The sequence below is a fragment of the Oncorhynchus keta genome, chromosome 13 (genome assembly GCF_023373465.1).
Source record: "Oncorhynchus keta strain PuntledgeMale-10-30-2019 chromosome 13, Oket_V2, whole genome shotgun sequence".
NCBI classification, from domain to species: Eukaryota; Metazoa; Chordata; class Actinopteri; order Salmoniformes; family Salmonidae; genus Oncorhynchus; species Oncorhynchus keta.
In genome coordinates, this window is record NC_068433.1 from 46,709,577 (window position 1) to 46,737,551 (window position 27,975).

Consider the following 27,975-nt stretch of genomic DNA (forward strand, 5'->3'; position numbering starts at 1 on the left):
TTCCCAGTAAACTGGTGTGGGTCAATGTGTGGGGCTCAGAAGCTGATCCAGGACCAGGGGTTGGGGGGGACTCACTAACCCCTACTGTAAGTCATTGGTGGTCTGAGGAATAGTCGACTTCCTGTCTCGTTTCTCTGGAGCCGAAATCAAAGAGGGGAAATTATTCTGCAATCTGACCAGTGTTTTCTTTTTTCCCCCGGCTGGAAACGTGAAGGTTCTCGCTGCCTGAAGTCTCTGCAGGAGTTTACTGGCTCTAAATCATTTCTTTTTTTCTCTCAAGTAAACCTTTTAAACCCCCCCCCCAGCCCTTTGTTATGGCACAAATTGTTTCTCGATTGCAGTTGTTTTCGAAACTTTCCCAGAGGAATGAATAAACAATTTTGGCCTCACCCAAAAATGTGGAGGTAAATTACATCCACACAGGTAATTGCTACATGCATAGTAGTTTGGTGTGTAGATATAGTAATACATAGTAACAGTTAAGTGCAAAACTATGTTTGCTAGTGAGAAGTCTCATCTGAACAACATTGTGGGGAAATCGACAAGGTATAATCTGAACATAAAGAAACCCTTGGTGATAGTTCATGAACTAGGATTTTTTATTTACACGGGCAGCTAACTAACTCAGTAATGGGAACAACATATACATTTCCTAGATCAATGAAAAAGACACGAGCTGAAGTTTGGTTTTACTGACTAATAACATCAACCTCAGCATTCTTTGTGTTCATCAAACATCAATTATCTAGCCATGAATTCATTACACTGGTTACATTCCCGGAAGGTTTGAAGTGAATGCTTGCAGGCTTTGGTAATTCTCCAAGTTGATCAAACATCAAATCTTTCTGCACCACCTCATCTGTATCGGGTCATGTTTGTTAGACCCCACAAGGTTCTCTAAACCAATGGGAGGCCTTGGGTTTGAGGACTAGCTTCAGCAGCTGCCTTCCAGGTGTTTAAATGTGTGTGGTTCTGGTTCCACCATCTTGTGCTTATCCCAAGTTCCTCAAAGAGCTGGCAAGACTTCCAACAGATTGTTTCATTCCTTCACACTGGGGTGAATGTATACTCCCCAATAAGCACTCAGTGAATAACAAGGTGTGTCGCTGAGGCTCAAGGACATGGATGGGTTTTCAAACAAACCGCTCTGAATATGATTCCATCAAACAAAAGGTTTAAACAAAACATTTGAATACATCTAGAAAATGTGTTGTAACTCAATGAGGTCTTTATAAGCTTTTGTAATGTATTCCACATTGGAAGATTGGCAGATGAAGTGGACGGCTGAACTGAATCCCCTTAGTAAGGTGTCTTTCTATGAGCCCACCTCAAAATACTGGCACCACCATCCCCTCTCAGTGAATCAGCCATTTTATACACACATCTCCAGTGTGGCAGTGAGAGAGGCCGCAAGACACTTTCCAAGTGCAAGTTTCGACAGCTAGCGGACAATAACACCTTTTTCCTCCACGTTGAAAAGGAGAGGCCTGAAAAAACAAACCCAAGATGTGAAAAAGCCAGAAGGGGACAGGCTTGGGGAGTGAATCATCTGGTGAAAAGCTTCCATGTGCTGGATACAGCAAGCGCAGCAACCCCCACCCTCCTTCCCAGAGACGAAGGCCCAAAGAGGGGGAGAGGGGAGCCCTGTGACTGGCTGGTTGGGAGAGAGCAGGACCAGACCAGACGGCCAGCTCCAACAGTTCCAGAGACCTCATGTGACTGTTCCTTTCCTTGACATGTCTGCCCTAATTTGGCCTTCCATCGATTGTCTCCAGGGTACTGAGTCTACACTGAGCCAAAGACTGAAGAAGCTAGCCCTGAACTTCCCACACACACAGACAAATGCCAAACGTACACGCACACACACACACTTTCCCAGCGTACACTTGTTGGATTCTATTTGGATAGCATGGTGGGGGGCCTCATGGCAGGCGCAAGCCGTCATTGGAGGTCTGTGGTTCGGCTCGGAAAAGCCACATCAACCCCCCCTTCTCATTCCCGGCTTCAGCAATACTCTCGTATACCTCTATTCTCTTCGTCCTCCATTACAGAACAGTGGTGTCTGTGCGTGGTACAGCCATTTAAAGATAGGAAGGAGTCACAGTACTTTTAATGTACGTAGCAGCACATGTTATGGTGTTTTATTATGTATAGGTATGTGCAAAGGGGTGCTTAACTCAAAGCAAAACAAAAGCTAGAATAACTGAACAGGCGTGGTCGGTCGCACAACACAAAATACTCATTTACAGGAAAACGGACAGCAAAAATAATGGATTCTACTTTTACACTTAATTTACAAAATATAATAAACTTTGTATAAAAACGTATATATATATATTCAATATCTATCTTCAATTGAAGATGTTTCCCATTTTTCTTTCTTAAAAAAAGAACAGTCCTCACTGTTAATATCTCCTCATATCATTTTTCAGCATTTTGTAGGCACAATGCATTATCCTTTTACATTCAAGCGTTGCACATTTGCAGTGTCCATCATTGAGAAAGTGTCCATTCACTGAGGTAGTATTTTTTTGGGGCCACCATCATAATGAAGAAAAACTCAAAGGAATGTCAGTTTGTTTGAACGCACATATTCAGCTATGTGCTCGCTCGACCTTGCTGACGAGTAGCAGTCCTGTTGAGATCATATGGTTGTTCATAGATATTATCGCCGCTCTTTTCCGATTCCGATTTAGAATTCTTTGACTGCACGCTGTTCTTGTCTTCCTCGCGTTCCGAGTCTGTGTCCAGGGCTGCGTAGGGATTCTCGTGTAGCATCATGCTGTTGTGCAGGGCCAGTGGCGGTGGTCCAAATCCGGGATAGAATTCCTGTTGAGGTCTCCAGGGGGCTTTCCCAAACGTTCCTGCACGAGGGAAAGATGGAGGGAGATACAGGGTAAAGCCTGAGACATTCACATGTTGTGCTAGTTGTCAAGAAAATTAATATTCAATAAATCACTTACTGATTGAGTGAATTACATTTCTGAGTGGATTTAAAATGTGCTTGACTTGACCCAAATCCAATGTCCTCAGACATACCCATCCTCAGACATACCCATCCTCAGACATACCCATCCTCAGACATACCCATCCTCAGACATACCCATCCTCAGACATACCCATCCTCAGACATACCCATCCTCAGACATACCCATGAAAGTATTGGAGGAGGAGAGCCTTGTCTCCCGAGGTCGGCCGTACTCGCTTCCATCTCCCTCGTCCATGGAGGCGGGGCCCTCGCCCTGTAGGTGGGGTGGCCCGTGGAAGCTGCTGCTGTTGGGCATCTGCATCAGCACACTGGGGCTCCCGTGGTCAAAGGGGTCCTGGAGGGCCCCGCCACATGGATAGTAGTCTCTCCTCTTGGAGCTGGTCAGGCTGCCACTGTAGGAATCTATGCAGATGGGCCGCTGGTCCATAGCACAGCCTGTGGGGGGGTTACAGTGAGTCATGGGAAATCAGATCAGTATGACAGCAGCACATGATGATATTGTTTAATTTAGGGGAAAATACTTCTTATGGTACAATATTTAAAAAATATATATCTGTTGCATCAACCTGTGAAAGCCTCTGAGGGTTCTCCGGTGTACATGTTGCCTCTCCTGAGGAGAGAGCTGATGGGTCCTTGGTAATGGCAGAGCAGGGGATCTATGGCCGCCTCCATGTCCGCTTCACTTCCTGTGTCTAGCTGACACAGACCTGTACGAGTCACATGACACATTAGTAACGCATTGGTACTTGCCTCAAATTACTTAAACTATTCCAATATGTATTCAGGTGAAACAATACACATAGAAAAATGCTCAGAATACAGTTGACTGATGCATATATTCATAACATAAAAAGTCCCTATGCATTTCCAATGAAAGAGCTCCTCTTTTACCATTCATGTCTTTAGGCTGCATGTAGAATCCACTCATGGAGGAAGCCATGAACTGGTGGTTGCCACTGCCACTCTCTGAGGGGACATAGCCGTCTTGTCTGTCGGCCAGCGTGCCCTGAGAGGACAGGTAGCTGGGGATGTCTGTAGGCAGGTTGGTCTCATCTGCAGGGAAAACACCAGGGAGGGAAAAGTCTCAGAAATGTTTTCATAGAGAAATACAATAATTATAATAATCTGTTCACGGCAATGGTCTGTCACTGATTCATTTCAAAGCATTCGTAAAAGGTGTGGTTTTAACAACATGCCAGCCAAAGTATGTGGAGCTGGAGCCCAAAACTCAAGCTCCCTCAAAAATGTTATTTTCTGTTTGAAGTACTGAACTCCTCAAAACCAATCCCATCTGACAAAATAAAATGACACCCTCTCTTCACCTGTGTTGGTGACGCTGCAGTCCTCGTTGCGCCGACGCGTATGGTAGATGATGACCACCCAGACCAGCGAGGTGCCCACCACGCAGCACACCACCGCGATGATGACGATACCCACTGTGGTCCAGCCGTCCTCGTCCGAGCCTACGCCTCCCGAGGCGCCCACCCCCACGTCACAGTTAGGGTTGGGCAGTACGGCTAGGCGCACATTGCCCCGCTGGGTGCCCAGCGTGTTGGACATCTCGCACGTGTACATCCCGGCGTCGTCCTCCGCTGCGTCCACGATTATGAGCAGCTGGTTGCCGGCGGCAAAGAAGTGGCGCTCTGTGACCACAAGGGGGTTGTCGTCTTTGGTCCAGTTGAGCCTGGGGGAAGGGCTGCCGCCGGCTATACACTGGAGGACCGCAGTCTCCCCTTTGGCCACGGTGCGGTCCATGAGAGGGCGCAGGAAGGAGGGAGTTTCTGGAGGAGAATGGGGTAAGGGGGAGTGTTAGCTGCCTTACAGTCTCAAAACGCCTGATTTATATGTCGATTTGTGGGGGAAAACACTCATGGAATATCATAAAATAATGATCTGTGTCAAAATGAAGCGGCGCCCACATATAAATGCAAAGTTCTTCGACAGCAGGTGAAAATAGAAAGAATAATTCTCACCTAGCACAGTTAGCGTAGCGTTAGCTGATATGGCTCCGGCGGTGTTCTGGGCGGTGCAGCTGTACAACCCGATGTCCTCTGTCTTCACATCCACGATGAAGAACACATCGTCCTCAGGCATCACGTGCATACGGCGCTCCCGGGCGGCGGGGAAGTCCGTGCCGCCGTCTTTCTGCCAGGCGATCTGCGGAGACGGGTGACCCACGGAGGCACACTCCAGTCTGGCCGTGGCACCGGCCCGGATGCTCAGGTCCATGGGCATCTTGGTGAAGGACGGAAGCACTGGACGGACAAAAGGGATGGACATTTTATTTGACATCTAACGGCAGCACCACTTCAAGACGAACATCAAAATCAATACCAGTAGGTTATGTAACTTACTGTTGACAGTGAGCTTGGCCTTGGTGGAGTAGGAGGAACCAAAGTGGTTTGAGATGACACACTGGTACTTCCCCTCGTTGGTGAACTCTACACTGCGTAGCTGCAGTGTGGTGGTGTACTCTGTAACCTCTGTTTCACGGCCTTGGCCTCCCCCCTGGGCTCTGAGGTGTGCCTGGTTGTGGATTTCAGCGTCATTCAGGACCTCATTGTCCTTCTTCCAGGCAAAGGTCATGGGTGAGTCGCTGGAGCTGGCCGCCGAGCACACGAAGGTGACGTTAGCGCTTTTGATGGCCGACTGGGTCTCAGGTTGCACCGTGATCTGAGGTTTGGGGAAGTCGTCTGGTTGGAAGACAAGAGGGGAAAAACATTAGTTTCCATTTGATGTGAATGGGGCTAAACTCAAATTGACATTCATTTTGAGACTAACCAGTTTTTGTTTAAACCGTGATGGTCGACAAACAGCTTAAATATGGAAATTATACTATTTTATCCGCCAAGATTCAAACTACCTGACTGGAGAAATGTTGAAAGCTCAGAAGGCAAAGCACCTCAGCTCTAATAGTAGTCATTACTTAAAGAAACTGATCCCAGAAATTCCTCAACAATTATTTATTTTCTCCCTGCTCTCTCTGACTCCACCCGGCCAAGCTGTTAACTCTCTGAGTTTCCACATAGTCCCATTACAATGCTGGCTCCATCAGAGTGTCCATGAGTTGAAGGAAAATATGGAACAATCTGGGTCAGTTCATAAAATGGAAAACCTGTCACGGCTAAATGGTTGTTTTTAACAAGGGCTACATTAAGAGGCTTGTGTGTGTGTGTGTGTGTGTGTGTGTGTGTGTGTGTGTGTGTGTGTGTGTGTGTGTGTGTGTGTGTGTGTGTGTGTGTGTGTGTGTGTGTGTGTGTGTGTGTGTCAGTCGCACTCACCACACACAAAGTCCTCCTGTCTGACGGTGAACACGCTCTTGCCCTTCAGCATCAGGGGATGGGCACAGCTGGCATTCACGTAGGGCAGGAAGGTCTGCTCCGCCACCCACAGAGGAAACCACTTGAGCTGGCAGTCACACAGCAGGCTGGATGTGTTCAGGTGCCTGGGGGATGGGGGTGGGGTGGGGGCGTACTGCATTAAGAGCCAGGAATCACAAGAGAGACCCAGCACAAAGATGATCCATAATACTTGAACAGTTTTATAGTCGTTCCATTTGAAGATAATCACTTTTATCAGTATAGGTGCTTTTGAAGTAATTGTCTATGAAAGATTATTTCCTTTCCTCAGTTAGTCCAGAACAGTGACTCTGGTCTATTGGCATTGCAGAATATGAATACAGTGTGACTGAACCCAGAGATACTTACAGTTCCTCAAGCTTCTTCATCTGCACAAAGGCATTCCCTTGGACTGACATGATCGCGTTGTTACTCAAATCTCTGAGGAGGGGAGGGAAGAACGGATGGATCAGAACCATGGGAATGCACACAGAAAGATGGCAGACTTTCCCCTCCGTCTAGGCCTATCTGGAGGAAGACTGCTAAAAACTTCAATAATCAGAGAGAGAGAGAGGGAAGAAAAGGTCTTGAGAACAATAGAAATCTGGGCAGCACCGTGCTTTGTTAATCAAGAGGGGCCCGACTTCAGCTCCTTTGAGCTCAGACACGACTGGGAAAAAAAGTTAATTACAATCAAATGCAGCTGTTTCACAGATAGAAAAACACACACAGATGTGCACATACACACACACTTGTACACAGAAAGCTGCACACATGAGCACAAACACACAGGCGCTCACACACACACACACACACACTCCTCTCGCCATGCCTAAGCAGTTAGTGATCAATAGTCTCCCCACATTTGGAGTTGGTGAATACCAGACAGCTCTGTTTTTCATCAAAGTATGGACAAGAAGCAGGGACGAGAAGCAGAGACAATAAGGTCGTGTGGTTCTCACTAACAGGCGTTGTTTCTCATGGTTATGAATTCTCCCATATTTAGTTTAACAGCTTTAGGACAGTTGAGACAGACGGATGATAATATTGATTTGAAGGTCAACTCACAGGTGCTCCAGTGTGTCCAGACCAGAGAACGATTTCTTGGTCACCGAGCGGATTTGATTTCCTTGAAGGAACCTGAGAAAAGTATATTTGAGTTTTCATTCAAATACAGTCATTTATTTTACGATAAGAAGCAAATACTTCCAGTTCAAATCCGTTCCCATGGTCCATTTTATAGTTTCTAATCTATCTTCTGAAAACCAACAAGTTAGAAGACAACGCCATGGTAAAGTCAAGCCTACTCACAGTTTCCTCAGCTTGTCCAGTGCAGAAAATGGTCCGTTCATATCTTCAATGGTCCAGGAGATTTCGTTGTTCTGCAGATCTCTATTTCCAGAGAAACAAAGACAAACCACAGTGTAAAAATCCACACCCAGAAAACAACTGCACTTATTATAGTCTTCACAAACCTTGGCGCGGCTCTGCGTTTCGTCTGGAGGACGAGAAAGAAGTCAAAGTCTTTACATTTGTATTCAAAGTGGTTCCATCACTGGAGGATGTTTCTCGTTAACTTCCGAGGTTTTTAACATTTTTGCGATGGTTTCTCCGTGTCTCGCAGCATAATACTGCTTCATGTGCAATACAACGTGTTTAACAGGGAGGAACTCAAACCCACACGTTGGTGCTACTAGATTTAGTGAAAAACTATACGTTTTTAGTAATGAGTTTAATGGCTGAGGAATTGTTTTTTTGTTGTTGTTTTTTTCCATACAGAACAAGGACATGTAGAAAGAAAGAGGGTAGATGTCACCCCCCACTTATCCCCCGTTTTTTTTTTGCCGAAATGAGACTGTAAGAGATTAGTTGTTTTGGGGGATTGGTTAATCCGTTTAGGGACTCAGACACTCCCAGGATCATCAGAAGCGGGTCTGAGTCTATTGAATTCTCCAAAACTTCAGAGAGTATCCCAAAAATTCCACACTGATAACCATGCAAGCTAGAGCACAGGGCAAAGCAGTGGAGTAGTGTACCCTGCGCAGCCTGACATTTATCGCCCATAGGGGATGTATCAGGAAATATCCTATGCAGTTTAGTTTTGGAATAGTGTAATCTGTGTAATACCTTGAATTGTATGAGACGATGTCTGGAATTAATGGAGCATGTGTGGATATACTCCAAGCTCTCTTCCCAGTCTGCCACCGAAATGTCAGTCCCTAGTTCTTCCTCCCATTTTGCCTTAATGGCATCTGTAGAAGGTGTGCTAACAGATTGAAAAGCATCATATAGAAGCGATATAAATTTGTCTGAGGTGGGGCATATTTTTATGCATCCGTCAAACATGGAAGGTTTAGCATTCCCAAATGTTGGGAGGTGTTTTCTAACATAGTCTCTAATTTGTAGATATCTGAAAATATTACTTCTGGGAAGATTATACATTTCCCTCAGCAACTCAAAGGAAGCAAAGGTCCCTTCTTTATATAAATCCCCTATGGTACTTATCCCCAAATCTCCCCATCGCTCAAAGGTGTTATCAAGGGTGATTCCTGGCGACAGGGAGCATGAATGACATTGGTCTAAGCTCAAAGTGGACTTTAATTTGCTTCCAGATTCGGACTGTGCTATGTATAATAGGATTGTTACAATAAAGTGACATCTCCAGATTGACAGGCGACAAAATCACAGCTCCAATAGAGAAGGAGTGACACTCCTCACGCTCCATACTAAACCAGCTGGATGCCGGAAGTGCGTGATCCAGCAGTACCGTAACAGCGCGGAGGTTAGCGGTCTAGTAATAAAATATACAATTTGGGAGAGACAATCCTCCTTCCATCTTGGATTTACAGAGGCGTTTTTTTTTACCTATCCTGTGTGTTTTATAATCCCAGATTAAAGGATTGATAATTGAGTCCAGTTGTTTGTGAAATAATTTAGGTATGAATAGTGGGATGTTCTGGTATAGGTAGGTAGAGCAGTTGTGGGAGGAAGACCAATTTTAATGGCATTAATTCTTCCGAGCAGAGAAATTGGGAGTTTGCCTTGAGTTTTTGCATCAGTGAGGGGAAATTCTCTTTAAATAGTAAGGAGTATTGTTTGGTAACTACAATTCCAAGGTAGGTAAATTTTTCTGAAGATAACTTAACTGGGAGATGTTCTAGCCATGAGGTGTTTTGCAATCGTATGGGCATTAATTCACTCTTGTTCCAATTGATTCTGTATCCCGAGAAGGTACCAAACAAATTGATCACATCAAGAATAGCTGGAATACTAGCCTGGGGTTTTGTTACATAGAGGAGGATGTCATCTGCGTATAGGGAAATCTTATTTAGAGTATCTTTAGTATTATAGCCGTGTATTGCTGCATGAGATCTAATCGCCTGAGCGAGAGGTTCGATAATTAGGGCAAAGAGCATAGGCGACAGCGCACAACCCTGCCGTGTCCCTCTGTAAAGGTTAAATCGGGGCGACAATGATTGGTTAGTGCGTATTCTCGCACAGGGGTTCCTATATAAAAGCTGGATCCAATTTATGAACCCATCTCCAATATTACATTTCTGTAGGACCTTGAATAGATAGGGCCACTCAACTTGGTCAAAGGCCTTTTCGGCGTCAAGAGATATAACGGCATGGTCCACGTTGGGTAACCTCATAATGTTGAAGAGGCGCCTGAGATTGAAGAATGCGTTTCTGTTAGGGGTAAAGCCGGTCTGGTCCGAATGGACCAATTTGCCAATTAAAGTGCTAAGCCTGTTAGCCAGAGTTTTTGCGAAAAATCTTTTAGTCTCTATTAAGGAGAGATATTGGTCTGTATGATCCTACCTCTTCCGGATCTTTACCCTTCTTATGTATAACTGTAATGAACGCTTCATCCAAAGTAGAAGGGAGAGCTCCATCCTCATTGGCCTGAACCAACATTTTGTGCAGGTAGGGAGAGAGCATGTTGCTGAATGTTTTATAGAATTCACCAGGGTATCCATCTGGGCCCGGGGTCTTGCCACTCTTTAGAGATTTCATTGTTTCTCGGTTTTCTTCAAGAGATATTTCCTTATTCAGGAAGTTAGAATCTTCCTGCTTCAGGGCAGGGGTTAGGATCTGCTAGATGTATATAGAGTCTCATAAAACTGACCATTGATCATTGATGTCTTTGGGGGAAGAGAGTAATTTCCCAGATGCAGATTTAACTTTGTGAATCATTCGGTCACTCACATGTTTTCGAAGTTGTCTGGCGAGTAATTTGTGTGGTTTGTCACCAAACTCAAAATATTTTTGCTTGGGAGAATCTAATTATATTCCAATTTTAAATAATTACTTTTTTTATGTTTCTCCATAGATGGATGGATAGCATTCTCCCTATCCAGTAAGTGAATTTGTCCCAGTTCTTCCAGTTTTCCTCTGTTTTGCCTACTTCTGGCAGTCTGAAAGGAGATGATACAGCCTCTCAAATAAGCCTTGTGTTCCTAGTGTTTCCCATAATAATGCTGGGGAAGTCTCTGTGTTGTCGTTAATATCAAAGAAAAATTTAATTTGGTCTTTAAGATGTTCACAGAATGTTGGTTCTGTGAGGAGCTGAGGATTCAACCTCCAGACCCTCTCGTTTGGTACAATGTCACCCAATCTCAGGGAGAAGGTGAGTGGACTGTGGTCCGAGATTATAATATCATGCATGATACCTCACATTACAGGTATATGGGAGTAGTCTAGCATCAACCAAAAAGTAGTCAATTTGAGTGTAAACATTGTGAACATGAGAGTAAAAGGAGTATTCCCTACCCGTAGGGTTAGCGATCCTCCATATATCAAATAAGTTCACATTTTTTATGTAGGTATTCAAGAATTCACTTGAATAGGAGGTAGGGGTTCACCGGGTAGAGGATCTATCCAAATATTGGTCTAGCACACAGTTAAGGTCCCCTCCAATGACCAGGTTAGTATGGGAGATATCTGGAATCAGGGCAAGGACTCCTTTGAAAAAAAGAGGGGTTATCAATGTTTGGCCCATAGATATTTAGTCGAGTTACTGAAGTAGAGTGGATTTCTCCTATTCCGATCACATAACGACCCTCTTTATCCGCAATAGTGGTTTTATGTAGCAAGTGAATTCCTTTCCGTACCAGAATCGCTGTGCCTCTCGTTTTGGCAGAGAAATTAGAGTGATACACTTGCCCCACCAACCTACATTTAAGTCTGCTATGAGAGTTATTTTTCAGATGGGTTTCTTGCAAAAATATAATATCAGACGAGAGTGCTTTCAAGTGGGCTCGGACCTTGCCTCTCTTAATTGATTCGTTTAAACCCTTGACATTCCAGGAAGTGAATGTAAGCCCCGCTCTCCTCTTGTTTGTCGTTCCTATGCATAACATGTAACTCAATAAAAAGGTTAGAAATCGCACCAAACCATCACGATCAGCATATGTAGCACCTACACCCGAGCAGTATCCAACCCACCCCTCCCCCATGCAAGCAACTTTACTTCCCACCCTGTTCCCCTAATTTCCCCAACACTTACACCCCCACATCAACCCACATTTAACAGACATACACAAATAGGAGAGAAAAAAAATAAAAAATAAAAATAATAAACACATTGTCTGGCCGATGCCAAAAAAGCATGGCGCGACCTCGAACAAGAGGTAAAACATAAATAAAATCCCAACTATACGTTCACCTCTCACTATCCTAGAACTTCTACTAACATATGAACTCAGGAGGCTCCCATTAGCATATAATTAACCTAAACATAATAAGTTGCAACTTAAACATATTGCGCACTTAAGCGGCATCTTGGGTCAATCCCTGAGATAAGCAAGATATAACCTCACAAGATTATATTGCTAAGCAATGCCGGTCTAAACATAAACCATCCGCAACCGACATAGACAGCAGTACCTTTACATACTGTGGGTCAGAAGATCGGAACAAGGATTTTGCTAAATTAAACGTACCCCCCATCAAAAAATAAAAAAATAAGAAAAAAGTATAGAAATATTTCTTTCCTTTTTAAGATTAAAAACTGTAAATAAATCAAATAAAATATTTGATATATATATATATATACATACACATATATACACATATTCACATATACACACATACATATACACATCCATACACACCCACACAAAAAAATGCGTATATAAAAATATATATTTAAAATATATATATGTATATACACACGTATATACATCCATATGCACATATACACATACACACATACAAACATTCATACCCCAGAATAACAATCTACACTGATTTAAAATATACACATACATAATACTAAAATGCTAAGCGAAAATAATAATAAAGTACAAATAGTAATTATATGTACGCACACCTACACAGACACAAGCACTACAGAGGGCTGGTGGGAATCTAGTCGGGAGAGCGGCCCACGGCTAGACAAAGGCAGAACGGCACAAAACATCAACTTGCTAACCAGGTGTCTGCGTCTGCGTCTGCCCAACCATCACCCCCAGTCCCCTGCAAGCAATATATAAATGGTAATAAGAATAATGTAAGGATTGAAAAATAAATCACAAAACAAAAATGGGGGAATGTAAGTCTATCCATCCGAAGGTGTCAGTGATCAAATCTGGAAGGCCTCCCAAATATGCATCGCTCTGAGCACAGCCGGGATGAAAGTGAACTTAACGTTAAATGAGAGCTCTGACCGCCATCCATTGGTCGGCTCGGCGTCTTACATGTTCGGCAGCCCTTGCTGAGCCCGTTTAATACGGTTTCACCCGTTATGGTATAGTATGGATTTGAGTCCATGAGCAGACCCTAACACACAATGACAAGGCACTCTAACCTGTACGGGGGATTGGCGTATATTCCCAGATAAATTTCTCTGCGTCCAAAACCCAGGGAGGGGGGTTAATTCTTAGTCGTGGTCATGACATCTCTGTAGCCGGCGCGGTGCTTTGCCACATCAGGCGCATAATCCTCATAGACACGGAATGGGTGCCCTTTATGTGACAGGTTGCCCCTCATTCGAGCTTCACACAGGATAAGATCCTTGCTTTTGAAACCATGACAACAGATGATTACTGGGCAAGGACGTTGGCCCGATCCAGGCACTGGGACAAGGGAGCGATGTGCACGGTCCAGCTGGGGATCCGAAGCCAAAACATCCGATCCCATTGCATCCTTCAATTGCTTGGCGAAGAAGTCAGTGGGGCGAGAGCCCGCCTCCACCCCCTCTGCCAGACCAACAACGCAAAGGTTATTACGTTTGGATCGGCCCTCCAGGTCGACCACTTTCACAGAAAGCCTCTGCACACTATCCTGCAATGACGTGCATAGCCCCTCTAACTCGTCGATCCTACCAGCGTTGAATTCAGAATCTTTCTCAAGGTCCACAATACTCTGGCCATGCGAAGCGACCGTTCGAATGATGCTCTCGATTTTGGTGTCCAGTTCAGCAATAGTAGTATTAAGATCCTCAGCTACAGCACCACGTAGCTCCCCCAAAGCCCGGGTAAGTTCTGTAAGTGTCGCGTTGTTGCCTGTGCCTTCCGCCATGTCTGTCTCGTTGTTTAGTGGGGAGTAGGCCTCCGCTGTGGATTTATTGTCCTTTGGTGGCTTATTAGGTTCCAAGATGGCGTAGCAGTAAGTCGTCCTGTCGTGTCGTGTCCCTTGTATATATTGTTTCTTTTTCGTTTTTACATATTTTTCTTCGCATATCTCTTTAAAACATTTTGCTAAACCTAAGCTTCCAAATACTCTCCTGCAACCCGCCTCACCCAATGTAGCTAATTTTCCTAAAGTATTTATATTTACTTCGGAACCGGAACCCCTCAACTGAAGCTAGCCAGCTAACCACCAGCTATGCTAGCGGTATTCAGCTAACCGGTCATCAGCTAACCTTTAGCTCGGAAAGCTCTCGCCAGAAAGCTCCGCCTTATCTCAGTTCACTGGTCACGATGGCAACACCCATCCGTAGCATGCGCTCCAGCAGGTGTATCTCACTGATCATCCCTAAAGCCAACACCTCATTTGGCCGCCTTTCGTTCCAGTACTCTGCTGCCTGTGACTGGAACGAATTGCAAAAATCGCTGAAGTTGGAGACTTTTATCTCCCTCACCAACTTCAAACATCAGCTATCTGAGCAGCTAACCTATCGCTGCAGCTGTACATAGTCTATTGGTAAATAGCCCACCCATTTTCACCTACCTCATCCCCATACTGTTTTTATTTATTTACTTCTCTGCTCTTTTGCATACCAATATCTCTACCTGTACATGACCATCTGATCATTTATCACTCCAGTGTTAATCTGCAAAATTGTAATTATTCGCCTACCTGCGAATAAAAAAAATTACTCGGCATTTTCACACAGAAAGTTACAATCTTGTATTAGAAAGAAAGGTTTGTTGTAAAAAGTGCCATAAAGTAGGTTAAATTAGATTATTTCGCAAAAAAGTTGCAGGAGCCTCTCACACACAGCCATTCACTCCAACATGCTAGCTCCGCCCCGGGGAATTGTTTTTTGAACTAAATATCAAAGGGTTTTGAAAAATCTGAAATATCTTTCAAACTAACTGAATGTCATGTGCACACAGCAGTACATCATGTCTGTTAGAGATTTGCTGGACGTCTTCGCCCTTCCCCCGCTCCTTCTCTCTCAAGTCTCTTTAAATACTTTCAAACAGCTAGTTTCCTCCTCTGCATGCCTGGTTACAAATGATTGGGGTTGAGGAGGGGTGGAGGGGGTAGAGGAGTGGGTTGTGGAGAGGGGCTGGGGGGTAAATCCCTCTAAGCCACCCCAACTCCCCATCCACCTACCTACACACCTGCCCTCTGTTGACCTTTCACGCACAGTTAACATTTGGTTCCATTTAAGAGAGGGACAAGGGGCAATGTTATGGAGCCGGTCTGGAGATGGGGGGATGGAGCGGTGGACTCAGTCTCACTCTGCTGGCTTGTTGAGGTTTTTATGTGTGTGGGGGGAGGGGGGAGGGGACCACAGGCAGTACGTTCAGCTATTTCACATACTGAAAACAAACAAGGCAGAATATTTCCACTCATGCCTCGATGAGTGTGGAGAGGGACAGGGAGCGAAATCCAACAAGCAGGCAGAAGTTAGCTAGCTGCTAATGTACTCCCATAGATGTGATATAGAGCTTCTCTTATAGAACACAAAACAATGATAAAGTGTAGGCTGATGAGGCCTCCCGAGTGGAGTAGCAGTCTAAGGCGAGATGTCACTACAGACCCGGGTTCGATCGCAGGCTGTGTCGCAGCCGGCCACGGCCGGGAGACCCATGAGGCAGCGCACAATTGGCCCAGCGACGTGAAAGTTTGGTGGGCCAGGATGTCCTTGTCCCATTGCGTTCTAGCGACTCCTTTTGGCGGGCCAGGCACATGTATGCTGATTTCGGTCGCCAGCTGTACGGTGTTTCCTCCAACACATTGGTGCGGCTGTCTTAAGCGAGCAGTGTGTCAATGACTCTCGACCTTCACCTCTCCCGAGTCCGTACGGGAGTTGCAGCAATGGGACAAGACTGTAACTACCAAAAGGGGTCAAATATATATTTTAAAAAGTGTAGACTGATGACTGTTATAACCATGTCACTGACGAGTTTAAATCAAGTTCATCCCTAAACTCTCATGAGCCTTGAGGCTTCTCAAACAACTTTAGGGGAAACTAAGAACCAGGATTAGTGATATTAACCATGGCTAATACACTCACTGCCAGTGGGACGTTGAAAATAAGTATTTAATGCTTCAGCACTATTATACAATAGAGCTGCCATCTCTGACAAGGAATTCAATGAAATGTAATGATTCAAACTTACAGCATCTGTAGGTGGGAGAGTCCTCGGAAGGCTCCGTCTGCGATGAAGCTCACACGGTTGTTCCCGATGTGGAGTTCGTCAAGCAGGCTGAGGCCCACAAAGCTGGACTCCTCCAGTCTTGTCAAGTGGTTGGACGAGATGTCCCTGTCGGGTGGAGAGAGAAGGAGCATCAGCATCACACAGTTCAAACCCCAAGGGCAAATGGAAAGGAGGGGGGGGTTAGAAATAAACAGTTGAGGTAGAGGATAAATTGGCCTCAGATCACTAGGAACGTGCACCAAATCTAGCCAGATAAGTCTGTGAATTACCAATAAGTACTTTGTAATAAGCATTAATAACCACTACTAAAACATATGATCTAATTATTATCAAGGCATATCCAGTAAAAAAAAACTTTGGGTTATAGACTATTTTAAACGTTTTGAAAGGTAGATTGTACCTTGCACCGCTGGTCTACTTTGTTTAACCGTATGCAGACAGTATAAAAAGTATTAACTTTGTCCTAGAAATCCCCAAACGCAAGCATCAGACGAAAAAAACGAACAAACCAGGAAGAAGGCTATTTACCAAAGAGTGGGCGAAAAAGATCAGTCAACTGCCAATTTGGTTAACTCTCAGGTTCACTTGATAAGAGAAATGGGAAGAAAAAAAACAACTCCCCTTTCAGAAACCAACAAAACATGGCGGACTTAGGAATTGGCCAGTGCCATAAACAATGTTAACAACAAAGGAAACAATATGTCGCTGCAGACACGCTGGTTGTGAAATCCCCTCCTCCTTCTCCCCCCTTTCTCCCCTATAGACGTGACGAGGCATTAAACGAAGGGGGCTATAGTGACGGGGATGAAGAGGGGGAGTAATACTTTGTTAGGAGCCTTGCATTGGTGTTGGCACTGAGCACTAAGGGTGGAGGAAGAGAGGGGGGGAGTGGAGAGTTGGAGACTGTGAGGAAGGTGGGCGAGAGCAAGGGAGAGAAAGAGAGAGGTGTTGGGAGTTCACAGTGTGAATAGGAGAGAAAGTGAGAGGGAAAAGAGAGGGAGGGAGAAGAAGAAAAATATGAAAAAAGGGTCACTCACAGCTCGCTGAGTTTCTGGCAGAACTCCCAGGCGTCAGGCCGGATCCGGCTGATGGCGTTGTGGCCCAGGTGGAGCTGCTGCAGAGTCAGCAGGCCGTACAGCCAGCCCTTACTCACCTCCGTCAGGTTGTTGTAGTCCAGCTGCCTGCAGGGACACACAGAGACATACAAACAGAGGTCAGTCATCAACATAGACATATAGACACACACAGACAGACAGAGATGAAGACGTATGTTAGCTTGGACTGATACCACACTGTATTGTTGTATTGACTAGACATACGGCTACAAATATGTATCAAAAGAAAGTATGCAGACACTTGCACCCAGACATATGCTGTTAAATCCACCAATGTACACTAGTAAAAAAATACACACTTTCTTGTCACAGAGGACAGTTACTTACAGGACCTCCATGTTACTGAGGCCCCAGAAGGCTCCATCCATCAGGCGGCTGATACCGTTCCTCTGGATCTTCAGCGAGCGCAGCGCGTGCAGACCGTGGAACGTCAGGCCTTCCACCCTGCGCACCCGGTTCCTGTTCAGCTCCCTGCAGGTTGGACCACAACCAGACCGTAAGAGAACTGCAGCATCATATATGCAGGGAAGGATGAAGAGTTCACTCAAGTCAAGAAGTGAGGCTGAAACGGAATCTAATTCATCCAAGAGAAGCCAAGAAGATGTCAATGACTGTTGGAAGAGTGGTCAAAGAGTGGTTGAACACGTCAACACACTGTCAATGAGTGCCGTCACAATGTGTTTTCAGGAAGTTCACAGAGCAGTCAGAGAAACATCAAAGAGTAGTGAAAAGTCGTGGACTGTTACACAACCGTTCAAAGAGCAGTCATAGTATAGTTTGAGGTCAACCCCAACAGCGCTCAAAGAGCAATTGTCACTTACAGGTGCTGGAGGTTGGGGAGCTGGAAGATCTTGGCAGGGATGGTTGAGAGGCGGTTGCGGTTGAGCCTGAGGACCTGCAGAGTGCTGGACAGGTTGACAAAACAGCCCGTTTCCAGGGTGGAAATGCGATTGTTGTTCATGATACTAGAGGAGAAGAAAATACATAATGAGATATTGATCACATAATTAATTGCAAAGAGGAAAAATGACCAAACATTGTTGTTCTTCCGCCAAAATTGTACTATTTGATCCAAACACTTGTCATGACGTTGGCCTGGGGGTAGGTTTATGACAGTCATAAATACCTCTTCCCCCCTTTTCCCTCTCTCTACCCTACTGATGTTACATTTGCAAAACCCGTGGTTAACATAGAGATTCTGGGAACATCAGAAGGTGGGGGGAAATGAACTATATTCTGGCTATATTCCGACCAATTGAACATATGCGGTGGTACTTAATGAATATTATGTCAGTTCGGTTGTCATCTGAGACATTCTCATCAATGATAAGATGACATAAACTCTACAGTGGAAAGTCTACACATCAGAGTTATCGCATTCACATGGAATTGTTGTTCAATTTAAATGTTTGAATGTGAAATTATTCATGTTGGGATGAAATGTGATTTTAGCTTCTAAAATGTGAGATTTGGGTTTTCATACAATAGGGCTCTGCTCAATCAGTGGCCCGCCCCTGTGAAGGGACATGGGCGATAAAACTTTTCAAACACACCCTCCTCTCCCTTCCTATATAAGCCCTTGACGACAACATAACCTCCTGTTCCGAGGACGACGGTCCGATGTCAGAATGGTTCAGATAACAACTTCAGAACGAAGCCAACATTAGCATGAGCTTTGGTTGCGAATGGTATGAACTTTGAACTCTTATTCACTACAGAAGTGATACCTCCTAGCCGTTGAGTTAGCAACAGCCGCTGCAAATCAGGGTTAGGAAGGAACAAACAGAGTATCCCGTCTATCACACAACGACATTACTACAACGTACCCAATTGACCACCAGAGACATTCTTCAAAGGACAAAGGACTCGGTTGGGCAACACAGCCTTCCATCTACCACCAACCTACCGAAAGCGCAGCTCAGAGTAAATATATATTGCATTTTCCTTTTCCAAATGGGCGGTAATTTAGAATGCATAAGATACTGTATTTACGATAGCACAGCTTCGCCCTTTGTTCCTCAGTCTTCCCGCTCTTTCACTCAAACCCAGCCCCTTTTCTTTTGTGTAACAAGCTGTCATATCTGTTCCGCCCCAGCTAGGGACGTTTTCCTTTATGACGTAATTTGTAATCAAGTTATGATTTAAATATGTATATGTGTAATTCTGTGTGATTAGTTAGGTATTTAGTAAATAATTAAACCCAATTTTGTATTGCTGATTCAACTTGTTAGCCAGGGTTCGTGCAGATAACTAAGAACTTTCAGATGAGACTGAATTAAGATGACGATTAATATTGATTGCTATTGATGTAAAATATTACTAGGTCTTTAAGAGTTTATTCGGAAGATAACAGCTCTATAAATATTATTTTGTGGTGCCCGACTCTCTAGTTAATTACATTTACATGATTAGCTCAATCAGGTAATATTAATTACGGAGAAATGTATTTATAGAATAGCATGTCATATCACTTAATCCGACATAGCCAAAGACACGACACACTTATATAGTTTTCTTGGACGGAGGTTTAAGCATGCATTTGAGTTAAAAAGTCCAAACGGACGGACTCACAGGTTCTTGAGAGGCAGCGCAGGGAAGGAGTCAGCCTTGATATCCACTATGCTGTTATTGCTGAGGTCCAGGGTCTCCAGGCCTTGCAGGGGCCTCAGCTGCTCCAGAGAGATCTTTGTGATCCTGTTGTTTGCTCTGAAAACACAGATCGAACGTCTCAATGAACGATAGAAAATACAGTGTATTTTAACAACGCGGGTCACCAATCTAACGTTTCCAGACATACAAACACTCAGAGCAGTCAATTAGCGGGCGGTATTTAAAAATGACCAACCTCGCCCGAGCATTTCCCTTCGACCCTCGCTACCCCTGTTTTCCCATTATTATTATGTTAATATTATACATTTTTCCTAGAACATTGAGTCTCTCGCTGAACCATGAAAAATAACACAGTTCCCTGGTTGTCTAGGAAAGGGGGGAGGACGGGGCAATACTAAGGCTAACCAATGTCACTACTCATCTCAAAAGGTCAAAACAGCCGTTTGGTTTAGTGCTGTGTTATTTTGTTTATAAGGTAATTACTAACAAGGTATTTAAAAAAATAACCTGCCAATTACTTGGCTGATGAATACCATTCCCTCAGTGAAAGCATGCCTCAGCAGAGGCTGGCAATTTCCTGAGCTGCACGCCTCCTAAATTGCAGTGCAGGGACTGCTTAGTTATAAACAGTGTCTGTACAGAGCCGTCTTTGTGTATGGGCCTCGACGGGTAGAGAAAGGGAGAGCGAGGGAAAGGGAGAGTGAGGGAAAAGAGTAGAAATTCCCTCTAATACACCAGACTGCAGGCCCCATTTCAGTATTAGTTGCAAGGCTAACATAACAACCCCGCCCCCCAAAAATGATAACTTGTATTAACGCATCAGTTCTTAAATTTATCTTCTTTATGATACATGTTTTTTGTGCATTTTCCTTATACTGACCAAAGTGAATGTTAGCATTTTCCCTATACTGTGCATGCATGCAATGCACATGTCAACATACAGCCCTTTGGAGAAATGGATGAACATTGACATGGCTGAGAAGTACTGGTTCAAGAAGCTGCCAATAAGAAAACAACAATGAAACGGACACACTGAACCAGCACTAGTCGAGAGCCAGACACAAAGTCTCAAACTGGCTCAGCTCCGCTGTACGCCTGGCCAAAGCGAGACTAAAAAAGCACTGAAGATACAATCAAGCGAGAAATTGAGCACAGTGGCAACATAGCTTCTCAGTCCATCATGAAGCCTCAGAAAGTGGGATCTTTGACTTGGACGGAGCAGTCATTTTCCACACATTTCCCTAAATCTGCCATCCATACCTCTCTTATGACTAGGCTCCCCACGTTGAGACAATGACACCCCTTGGCAGCCTTACCACCAAAACATACAGAGGAAAACAGACGAGTGTGTCTGTCAGTCAGTCCAACCTGGAACAAAGGCAGTACCAGGAGGATATATGGATAGAGGCCCAGGGAGGAGAGGCTGATGGGGTTTCTGGGGCACGTAGGGGTAGAACCTGCCACAGCACGTCCCTCTGCCTAGCCTCCGTCAAGGCCAAGACTCAAAGCTTGGTTCTATGCCAACCGACTGTAAGAGTGTGGGGCTGAGGGTGGGGGTAGAGGGTAGGTTCTGGGAGGCTGAAACCAAATCCCCCTTTTTTTCATTTTAAACACTCAGTCACTGCCTAAAAAAATGATTTCATTTTTTTTTTTTTATAATAACACAATTTAGGCAACAGCCACAGGCTGAGCTAGGTGCAGTGCAGCACACCACCCTCAGTAGAGAGGGTACAAGACAGCCTTTTGTGTGCAGATTTGCAAAGGACTTTCCACGCACCACGGCCTCTGTGGTCCCAAACAAAAGGGGCACACACCCCCTGGGCCTGGGTTTACATGTTCGCTGAGAGAAGAGGAGAAGACGGGCTGGGAGAAAAAAAATAAAGAACCTGTATTTCCAGTTTTGTGGAGCCCCGGACTTCAATATATTTTGAGGGAAGGGGGCAGTTGGAAAGAAACTGTCAACGCTGGCTGCTCAGTCCATGTTCCTCTACAAAAGACGGACTGACCCTGGGGCCTGTCAGCTGGAGGGAGGTGTGATGTGGTGGTGATGATGATGATGATGATGAGTCCCTGGTCTTTGTATCCCAACCCCCTCTCCTTTCCCCACACAGTAAACATCTGGCCAGCTGTGGAGCATCACCCTGAAGCCTAGACTCCACCACCAGACAACTCATATATGAACAAACCTTTTTAGCTTGAGTGCAAATGGGCCAGATACATCAAGGATTCTGTTTAGCTGCATGTGATGCTAACCCTCAGCTAAGTTGTGGAGAATGAGCAGTCCCTCCATCGGAGAAGCCCCAAATGCTTACTCTCTGACACACTTCCCACTTGAACCCAGTGTGCTGCTACAAACCAAATCAAATCAAATCAAATTTATTTATATAGCCCTTCATACATCAGCTGATATCTCAAAGTGCAGTACAGAAACCCAGCCTAAAACCCCAAACAGCAAGCAATGCAGGTTTAGAAGCACGGTGGCTAGGAAAAACTCCCAAGAAAGGCCAAAACCTAGGAAGAAACCTAGAGAGGAACCAGGCTATGTGAGGTGGCCAGTCCTCTTCTGGCTGTGCCGGGTGGAGATTACAACAGAACATGGCCAAGATGTTAAAATGTTCATAAATGACCAGCATGGTCGAATAATAATAAGGCAGAACAGTTGAAACTGGAGCAGCAGCACGGCCAAACGAGCCTCGCGTATGGCTTTGAAAACTTGACATTATGGAGCATAAGAATCCATAAGAATAAGTATATGCATAAGAATCCACAAAAAAAGTAATGTCCTGGGAAGTACAAAGAAAGGGAAAGGAGGATATACAGTTATACAACTGAATGCCTTCAACTGAAATGTGTCTGAATCAGAGACCGCACAAGTCAACGCCTTTTATAACCCTCATGAGGACCCCTATTTTGAAGGATGTGGTCAAGACCATCTGGCAAAACATGGACTACACACAGCAGAGGCCAGCCCTCTACAGATAGGCTAGGTGAGGACCTACAGGAACGGGTAATGGCTTCACTTGCTTGAATCTCAGAGACCACTGAGCAATTAATTGAACCCTGTTGTATTAACCTGTAAGTACAACATACTACAGAATCTCAACACCCAGCCAACTCTAACCTTAAACATTGTGGCAGATGAGGACTGTGATATCAACTGAGACTGTGCAGTTGAGGCCTACAGGGATAGACGTGGAGGAGAACGTGGCTACGGTCCATTCAACAAAACAGTTTCTCTCCATCTCTCTCTACTCCCCTACATCTGCCCAGAGATCTAATGAGAGCTTTTGAAAGGCCAACCAAAACGCTGTGTACTGGAGAGTTTCATGTGCTTATCTGTTGATCTCCACCCGTCGGGCCAACTCCACGGACAAACAAGCGGTGCATTGTCCATTTGGATGGCACACACTTCAAATTTGTTTAACCAATTTTCTCACAAATAAGGTTACTATGTTAATAGTTTCAAGACCTGCCTGTCATTCTTGTTTGGGTCTCCTCAGGTTCTCATTTTAACACACATTGTACACACACATCTCATTTTAACACACATTAAAATGTATGACCGGGTGAATTTAAAGCATCTATCAAACTGTGCTTTGTTTATTCATGAACTTAAGCAGGTAGCACATGCATGTCTCCCAACTTGAGGAAACTCCAAGCCTTTGGGTATAGTAGACAACTTAATAACTATTTGAATAGAAGGCGGTGTACTCTTCATTAATGGTAAGCTGATCCTAGATCCGCTGAAATGTGCTGCCAGACTCATTAAGTGTACTCTAAGGAATTTTATTGATATCAGTAAAAAAAAAAAGCAAACATTAAAGAAATAAGACCACACAGCAGCACATCTCAATATGATTTACGCTTGTGTCTAATTTGGCTGTTTTCGAGCAAATCTACTCTATATTTTTGGACTGAGTTGCCTTCACACTCTGAATTTGTTTATCTGAAGAAATATGACCTACATAAACAAGACCACAGTGTGAGACGATTGTAGACAAGTGACGCTGCAACAGAAATGTTCCTTTTTGAATGAAAAGAATAAAAAAAATCCACATAAATTATAGCTAAACCGCAGAGGCCGCTGTCAGTCAGAAACACACATGCACAAACAAGTTACACCAAAGGCAGCAACACTCTACTTTTTAATAACGCAATGACATTGAATCAACAGCGGAGGCTTCCTAATCCTGAACCCCCCCCCCTTTTTTCTCTATTTAGTACAGTCTGATTTTTCCCTTCCATTCGCACACACTGGAGATTTTCTTCCCCTTCCTTCATTACTCTAGCCTGGGAGGGGAGTAAGGGGGGGAAAAGCCCCGGGGTATCGAATGCCACTTATTCAAACAGCCAGGCAGACATAGCGGCAGCTCTCGTCAACTTCCTTGACCCCACAGCCCAGAGTAAAAACAAACGGCAATAACCCTGCAGCTGGTAGTAATTGAGTCGTGATCATCTTAATTAATTGAACAATTTCCCAGGAATTTATGGTAGGGGGTGGGGGCTTAAACCAGATTGCTGTGAAACCACCTCTCGTTGAGTTTGGTGGGCTCTACAAATTATCTGGTGATTCCAGGGCTGATTAGGTATTTGGAGAAGACGGTTTGATGCAATCTCTTTGTATGGAAAAGGTTGGAACTGGAAAGAGCTTCATATTCTGCTTATCTACCAATTCATTATTTCTTATAAAGTGTTAGTTCTGTGGGTAACTAAGCTGACAGATATACCTGGATGTCTTGCTTACAAAGCTTTTGGCAACAAACATTGTAACTTTGTAACTCAATACTGCAATAACCTAAAACCTACTAAACCAGTGTTTCCCAACCCTGGTCCTCAAGTACACCCAACAGTACACATTTGTATTGTAACTCTGGACAAACACACCTGATTCAACTGGTCTACTAATCATCAAGCCCTCAATTAGCAAGAATCAAGTGTGTTTGTACAGGGCTACAACAGAAATGTGTACTGGTGGGGGGTACTCGAGGATCCAAACCAACATTATAACTCTTTCTCTCATCGTTCAACCATGTTTCCCTTCAGGTAGACGTTGTGTATTATGTATCAGTTATAGCACTGTAGTTGATGCGGTCCTACTGCAATCTGATAATGTACAGGAACAAAGTTGTGATGATGTGTTAACTGTGTTATTAGCCATTTGGGTCAGATGCTAACGCAGCAGCCCTGCTTCTCATTACAGGCGCCAGTCTGAAAAATAAGTCATCTGATGGCTTCTCAAAACTCTGTTCTTTTTCCAATAGGAAATACCACACACATATTCTCCATCAATGATGCCAATACCAGCAACAAAAAGAAAGAGTGGGGAGAGGGATTTTGTATTTAAATCCCCCCCTCAGAGATTTTAGTTGCCAAGTAGACACTAAGCAATGCAACTGGCAATACTATGCACGCACCCACAGACACAAATGAACGCACGCTGTGGTAAGAAAGTATGAATTGATCATTCCCAAAAGCACATTGGTGATGACAACTAGGCTGGCTGACATACTTTGGAACATTCAACGGTGAAATCTATTGGAATTGTTCTCTTATTCATACATGATATGTTTCAATAAGCAACAGCAACCAAATATGCATCTTGAGTGGAGAATTGAGAGTAGAGGGGAATACTATTGTACAACTCCTAAAACCTCTGAATGTTGTCTGATGGATAATGTTCAGAAGTTCATAAATGAATCAGCCCTACTGGAAATCAAACATACCCTGGTGTACTGTATTTTATTTTAGTTCCAGGTAATACCGCCAGCCACATCTGTGGCCTATAGGCTATACACCTAAAAGTCTGAAGACAAATTGACTAATAGCCGACGTCTGAAACCCCTCTGGCTGTTGGCTTCTTTCTCTGGTGTTACTGCTTGTCAAGTTCAGGCTTGATGAGCAATATGCCTCTTCTAGTTTTTGAGATGGATGCATTCTTGTGGGGGAGAAATGTCCTATCCGTAGATTTTGTGAGACATTGTGCCGGGGGAAAAGTTTGAAATCAATGCTTTGAAACCTCTGACACTGATGGGTCTATTTGTCTTTGAAAACACATGAAAGCCCCACATTGCTCCATCATGTTCTGGAGCCATACTACTAGGAGTGTATACAAACACTCAACCTCCAGATGGATGAAATGCCACACTATTCATACAGACTATCTATAACGGAAATGGACAGACAGAAAACTCTAATCTTACAGATCCTGGATCAGCACTTATGGAAACACTGGAACCACCTCTGGCGATTCCATTTTTAACGATGACATTCATTTTCAGACATGTGAGTGACTTGTCTCAAACTGGCTGCCATGCCTGGGACAACCCAGTCTGGGAACCAACTCAGCCAAAAGGGCTTCCACCAAGGAGGGAGGAGCAGGGCTTAGCAGCTCTACACTGTTAACTAGTACTGACAACTCTGATGGGTGGGTTGGTGGGGGAGGGTTGTTTCAAAAGTAATACTTACAGAATGAGGGTGGTGATGTTTGCCGCATGAGGGCCCAAATCAGGTACCGTCTCAAATTCATTGTTGTTTAGCTTTCTGTAAACACACAGGCACAAAGGTTGTTTGTCACATGTGGTGTGGAGGGAGAGTGTTTGTGACTGACGTTGTTTACTCTAGGAAGTACAGAACACAGAGTATACTTACATCTCACTTAGGTGCCGCAGTTTCCTAAACACAGTGCTGTCGAGCGACTGCAATTTATTATGGCTCAGGTCCCTGTGAAGAAAGACGTTTGTTAGAGGAAAGTTACACAACATGGAGGGCCGTTCACTTCACAACCAATCATATACTGGCCTTTCTGTTTTTAAACAGGAGACATAACTTGTCTGAGTGAGCCTAGCCTATACAGCTCCAACTGAAGTAATGTCGGAAAGCAACTGAGTCATTTTCAAAACAAACCACTGTATGCAAAAAAGTAAAGCTAACTAGCTATAGGCCTAGTTTTGGCATAGCAGCCTATTTTTATAAACATTGAGAGAAAATCCAGCCAGACAAGCTCATGGATCCAATCCGCTCTTGAATCACCGAGCCAAAACAGACAACCAGCTAAGTTACGGAAGGGAGAGATTCCATTTTTTCTCTCCATTTTTAAGAGGGGGTGGAAAACATGCCTAGAGAAGCCTGCCTGTCCCAGAGTGTTATAAATCTGTGGAGTTATTGACGCTGCTGTGCACGATCAACATTGTGGTGCCAGACCCTTTTTTTGGATTGCCCCCCATCTGGAATCCATCAACTGGAGCTGAGAGGAGGGAGGGAGAAAAACCGAACAACTGGTAATCTATTCACAATGCCGGGAAAGCGAGTTTCTAAGCCATTTTCTAGATCTGGCCCTGGTTTTATTCTTCAGCAAATAGTTCCTTCAACTCTTCAACAAGAGTTTTACTTCTCTCTCTGAAACTTTTTTCCCTTGCCAACACGCAGCTGTATGTTTTTGTTACACTAATCGGGCCATATGGGAGAAGTAGAGATGTGTCGTATCAAAAATGTCCAGATAAACCCTGAGGGTTTCTGACACTTACACTTCCTTCAAAAATCCAGGTCCAGAAGTGGACCAGATTAAATCGGTACAGCTATATAGGCCTTGGCCTGTGTCTATTAGACATGAAAATGTGCGCCACACATTTATCCGTGTCTGACAAGTGAATGAAACCAAGTTATCCATCCTCTTAGTAATGAGATAAGATAGACCTGCTGGTTCTTTGATGTGGTTATAAAGCACTTGGACTAATACAGATTCACAAGGGAAAATAGGTCATTGACTTCCAAACTGATAAAAGGCATACCCTTTCCCACCAGCTAAAGCTCTCACATTATAATCCAGAGCGCTTCCTCTCCTTATCTCTGAAGTGCCATAACGTAAGGGCTTGATATCACACTTTAACTTGGATTTTTTTCAGGAGACACTGAAGCCCGTCTCGCTCAGGTAAATCTGTGAAAATGTAAAGTTATTTTATAATGCCAAGTTATTCTAATAGTTAATCACATCTGCTTTTAGTGAGGTGAGAACTGGCTGTGGGTGGAATAGTCTGGTAATACAGCAATGTTGAGTGAGTCTCCTGAGTGCTTACCTCGTCAAATGC

The 27,975-nt window shown here is 44.2% G+C and overlaps 1 protein-coding gene across 1 annotated transcript in view; it reads right to left on the reverse strand.

Annotated features, from left to right (window-relative positions):
• Window positions 1-2,104: 2,104 nt before the first annotated feature.
• Window positions 2,105-27,975, reverse strand: part of LOC118392450 (leucine-rich repeats and immunoglobulin-like domains protein 3) — a 28,518-nt gene continuing 2,647 nt past the window's right edge. The window contains exons 2-19 of the mRNA XM_035784455.2: window positions 26,540-26,611; window positions 26,357-26,431; window positions 19,853-19,987; window positions 18,103-18,246; window positions 17,609-17,752; window positions 17,204-17,347; window positions 16,128-16,271; window positions 7,639-7,719; window positions 7,396-7,467; window positions 6,697-6,768; window positions 6,271-6,434; window positions 5,344-5,682; window positions 4,963-5,244; window positions 4,312-4,770; window positions 3,881-4,042; window positions 3,556-3,696; window positions 3,152-3,424; window positions 2,105-2,864 (exon numbers count right to left, since the gene is read on the reverse strand). Coding sequence (XP_035640348.2) covers window positions 2,599-2,864; window positions 3,152-3,424; window positions 3,556-3,696; window positions 3,881-4,042; window positions 4,312-4,770; window positions 4,963-5,244; window positions 5,344-5,682; window positions 6,271-6,434; window positions 6,697-6,768; window positions 7,396-7,467; window positions 7,639-7,719; window positions 16,128-16,271; window positions 17,204-17,347; window positions 17,609-17,752; window positions 18,103-18,246; window positions 19,853-19,987; window positions 26,357-26,431; window positions 26,540-26,611 — 3,169 coding nt within the window. The 3' untranslated portion in view covers window positions 2,105-2,598. The remainder of the gene's footprint in view (window positions 2,865-3,151; window positions 3,425-3,555; window positions 3,697-3,880; window positions 4,043-4,311; window positions 4,771-4,962; window positions 5,245-5,343; window positions 5,683-6,270; window positions 6,435-6,696; window positions 6,769-7,395; window positions 7,468-7,638; window positions 7,720-16,127; window positions 16,272-17,203; window positions 17,348-17,608; window positions 17,753-18,102; window positions 18,247-19,852; window positions 19,988-26,356; window positions 26,432-26,539; window positions 26,612-27,975) is intronic.